Below are 3,829 nucleotides of genomic sequence, written 5' to 3'. Positions count from 1 at the left end.
GGAGATCCGGAATCGTCCGGATCTCGGGGGGTAGTTCGTTCCAGAGGGTGGGGGCACCCACAGAGAAGGCCCTCCCCCTGGGGGTCGCCAGCCGACACTGCTTGGCCGACGGCACCCTGAGGAGGCCCGCTCTGTGGGAGCGTACCGGTCTGTGGGAGGGAATCTGTGGCAGAAGGCGGTCTCGGAGGTATCCAGGTCCGCCTTATATAAATTGTTTTAATTATTTGGCAAACACTTTCTGATTTACTGTAAATCACAAAGCAACGATGGAAATCAGTGTTTTAATCAGAAACAAAAGAAATTTGCTCTTTATTTGCATCTTCTCACCTTTTTGACTCTAGAAATGACTATCATACTTAAAAAATTACTGCAATATACCTCTGAATGAGGATGCAGTGATGTAAATAATCATTATACAAGACATGGTCCTCAACATTTCTGGCCTGGTAAGTTCATTTGATATTTTGAGAAATGCTGTGGATGCTCTGGTAACAGATCTACCCAGTCAAGACTCCATTTTATATCTGTCATCTTTCCAGACAGGCACATACACAAAACTGGACAGCAGATACCTATCATTTTGTTTTCTATAATTGTTTAAGAAGTCCAAGACCATAGACCACCTGTAGAAATTAAAAATGAAGCCGAGACTGGCCCTTTTGCTTAGAAACCTTAGTGTTCCATTTTTTAATTAAAATATTCTTTTAAAGCAAATGTCAGGCAGGGCAACGAGAGGGCATAATTGGTGCCCTAGGGAAATTGCCTCAGGCAGGGCAATTTATAGAATCTAGCACTTCTTCATGTTCAAATCCTCCAAAATAGACTTGGTGATAAGAGTAGTTCCTAAGAAAACCATCATGAAATTGAATGAATATGAAAAATATAGCAAAGCACTGAATACTAAATTATGCTCCAGATCATTGAGGTTTCTTTGGAACATTCATAGGACAGCCTGAATCAGAATGGGAAGGTATCTTCTTCATATGATAATTTAATTCGACTCCTTCTCATTCAGCTATAATAGCAAGAAAAATACCACAACCAAGACAAGCGATTAAAAAGAAGCACAATTAAAACACATGCACATAAACAATTCTTGTGGGGCAAAATGGGGAATGTGTGCAGGGCAAACACAAGTTTCATTGTCACAAGATGTCCTTATCCTTGATGTGTGTCTAGGGCACTTGTATAGCTTTCCAGGAGACTCTATAAGAGGTGGTTTTCTTAAACTTAAAAAACACACTTTCCCTCTTAGCAATTGATTTTAGCCATTCGTTTCCTTCACAAGTCATTAAAAAGGCCTTGTCCTTATTTCACACAATTAAGTCTATGTTATTCTGCTCCAATAATGAATCTGTATGACTAACCACATGTCACTGGAAATTTATTTCCTGAACTCCCGTTTCCATGTGCTGAACAGCATGGATTGGATTACATTAGCCTGGTAAACTAGCTTTCTTCCAAGGGCTGCAGGAAAATAAATTTTGCCTTTGTTATTAATTGACAAACTGCACTTTCACATTTCTGGCAGTTTAGATATGCGGTATCTAATAATACAGTAAAAGCCATTCACATTTGTTGTTCTTCTATTCAAAAATTCACAACAGCTCACTCAAAAAATAATAATAGGCAAAACAATTTAATTTGAATTGAAATGTGGCCAATATCCATTGTTAACATAACAGCTACTCAAAATATGATGTAAAAAAATAGCAATATAATTATACTGAGGCATTGCTACTCCAACTATTTCCTGCTTCCTCAAAGCAGCAGTGAAACTGAACTTCTTTGTTTTAGGTGTTTTCTTCTTGGAAGTTTCAGAGTAGAAGGAATAACTCTTCTCCTCTTGCTGTGCAAAGTGTAATAACTTTGTTATTATTATCAAAGTAATTATTTCTGTGCATGGCAAATAAAGTTTAAAGTTGGAAGAAAGGACATTCAATACTTCTGGACTATGTGAATTTGACAAATCATTTTGTCTGAAATACAGTGAAAATGGTCATCTTTATACAACTTTTACAAGATACGGTATTGGTATTTCTTGTGAACCACTTGTAAACTCAGAATGAACCTAAGAACTCTAATGCAACAATGAAAACACACATAGATTTAAGTGATTCTACCTATAGAAGATGACTGCGGACTGATCAAAAGGTCCTCCTGAACTTGTTCACTTCCAGGGACTGTCTGCTGATCACTCAAAGAACTTTGGGATGCACTAACAGGCTGAGATACTTCCTCATGTACTTCTTCATCACTCAACCTTTCCACTTTTACACGCACATCTTCTTCAATCACCAGGGGTGAGGTGGTTTTTGTGCTCTCACACGTCATATAATCAGAAATTCTTCTAGATGCTTCAGATGGGCCAGGCACTTCTAGAGTCCGAGAATTTTCTACTTGCTTCACCTTTTCTGACTGGAGTCTTCGGTCAATTCCAAAAGGGAAAGTCCAAGGAAAAGCTAAGGAAGAGTCCACAGGATGACTTCTACTCTCTGCGTAGGAAGCTGAAGTAGTCAAAACTTGTGGGGAGTTTGTCTGGGTGTTACATTTAAGTGGACTTTCTGGGGACATTACAATATAGCTTTTACGCTTCCGACGCGATTCTCGGCAGACAGGAATGGTTCTTTCTACCACACTGCATTCCGAGGAAACTGGAGAAAGACTGCCATCCCGTGATGTAAAATTGCAGTTGGCATTGTTTTCCTGGCCTGTATCTAGCACCTTTTCTTGCTGACTACTGGGGGTGTTCCATAAAATACTTGACTTCATAAACTCAGAACAGGTGCTAGCAACACTGAACATTTGCATATAGCTAGCAGCAGCCAAGACGTCAATAATGTTTTCAGTGTTAATAGACAATGTTGCCGTGTAGGCGTATTCCAGAAGAGGCAAAAAGCCAGTCACTGTCACATGATGCAAGTCAAGTACGCTCTGGCCATCATCTTCTGCTTGGCCAACCAATTTGGAACGGAAGAAGTCACTGCACGCTGCCAGGACTACCTTGTGTGCTCTGAAGATTTTATCTTGGACACGAATGGTGATGTCACAGAAATGTCCATCATTACGTAGCATGTTCAGCTTTCCAAGCATCTCCTGGCTGTGAGCTGGGGAACTGTGGGTAAATGTTTTGACGCCCATTTTACTTGTATACTTGCTGCGACAAATATTCAAAATGGACCTAGAAAAGACAAAAAAGGGAAAAGTTTTTTCAGTTATCTAATTATGTAAAAAAGCTAAAATATGGGAATTTATCATATAACATGTCATTAATATATGCTTATTTAAGTAATGTTTCTGTGTTAGGTGAAAATATATTGCTTGTTTGTCAATTATTTCAAACAAGACATAAAAGACTGAATTGTTGTATTTGAGTCAATGGAAAATAAAGGCTGTATGAATTATCCTTATTAACAAAAACCTGCTTAACTAAAGATGTGAACGCTCCTTCCCCAACTTCCTTTGATGCTATGTCAGAATCATTGCTTGATGTACTCTCTAAACTAGGCGAAACTGGAGTGAGTTTAAACCAGGGGTCTTCAAACTTGGCCCTTTTGTGACTTGTGGACTTCAACTCCCAGAATTCCTTAGCCAGCGTGCCAAGTATGAAGACCCCTGGTTTAAACAATGGTAAAACTTATCTAAGTAAACTTTCAAGAGATTGCAAGTAGTGCAAATATTGTAATCAAATCTAGTCCAGCCTATGGTTTGCCTCTTCTATGATTTTTACAGGAAGATGAAATAAAATTTTACATTTCCTGCAATCAAATTATTCTTGGTAATTACTGGTTATTCCACTGCAACAGGAATTTTAACATAATTATGATCC

The 3,829-nt window shown here is 38.7% G+C and overlaps 1 protein-coding gene across 1 annotated transcript in view; it reads right to left on the bottom strand.

The window, feature by feature from the left end:
• ZBTB44 (zinc finger and BTB domain containing 44) overlaps window positions 1-3,141 on the bottom strand; it is an 11,379-nt gene extending 8,238 nt beyond the window's left edge. Inside the window, exon 1 of the mRNA XM_015818041.1 lies at window positions 2,124-3,141. Coding sequence (XP_015673527.1) covers window positions 2,124-3,141 — 1,018 coding nt within the window. The remainder of the gene's footprint in view (window positions 1-2,123) is intronic.
• Window positions 3,142-3,829: the final 688 nt, after the last annotated feature.

Source organism: Protobothrops mucrosquamatus, unplaced genomic scaffold (assembly GCF_001527695.2).
Source record: "Protobothrops mucrosquamatus isolate PMUCROS unplaced genomic scaffold, P.Mucros_1.0 scaffold668, whole genome shotgun sequence".
Lineage (NCBI taxonomy): Eukaryota > Metazoa > Chordata > Lepidosauria > Squamata > Viperidae > Protobothrops > Protobothrops mucrosquamatus.
This window is presented reverse-complemented; position numbering and strand designations above follow the sequence as displayed.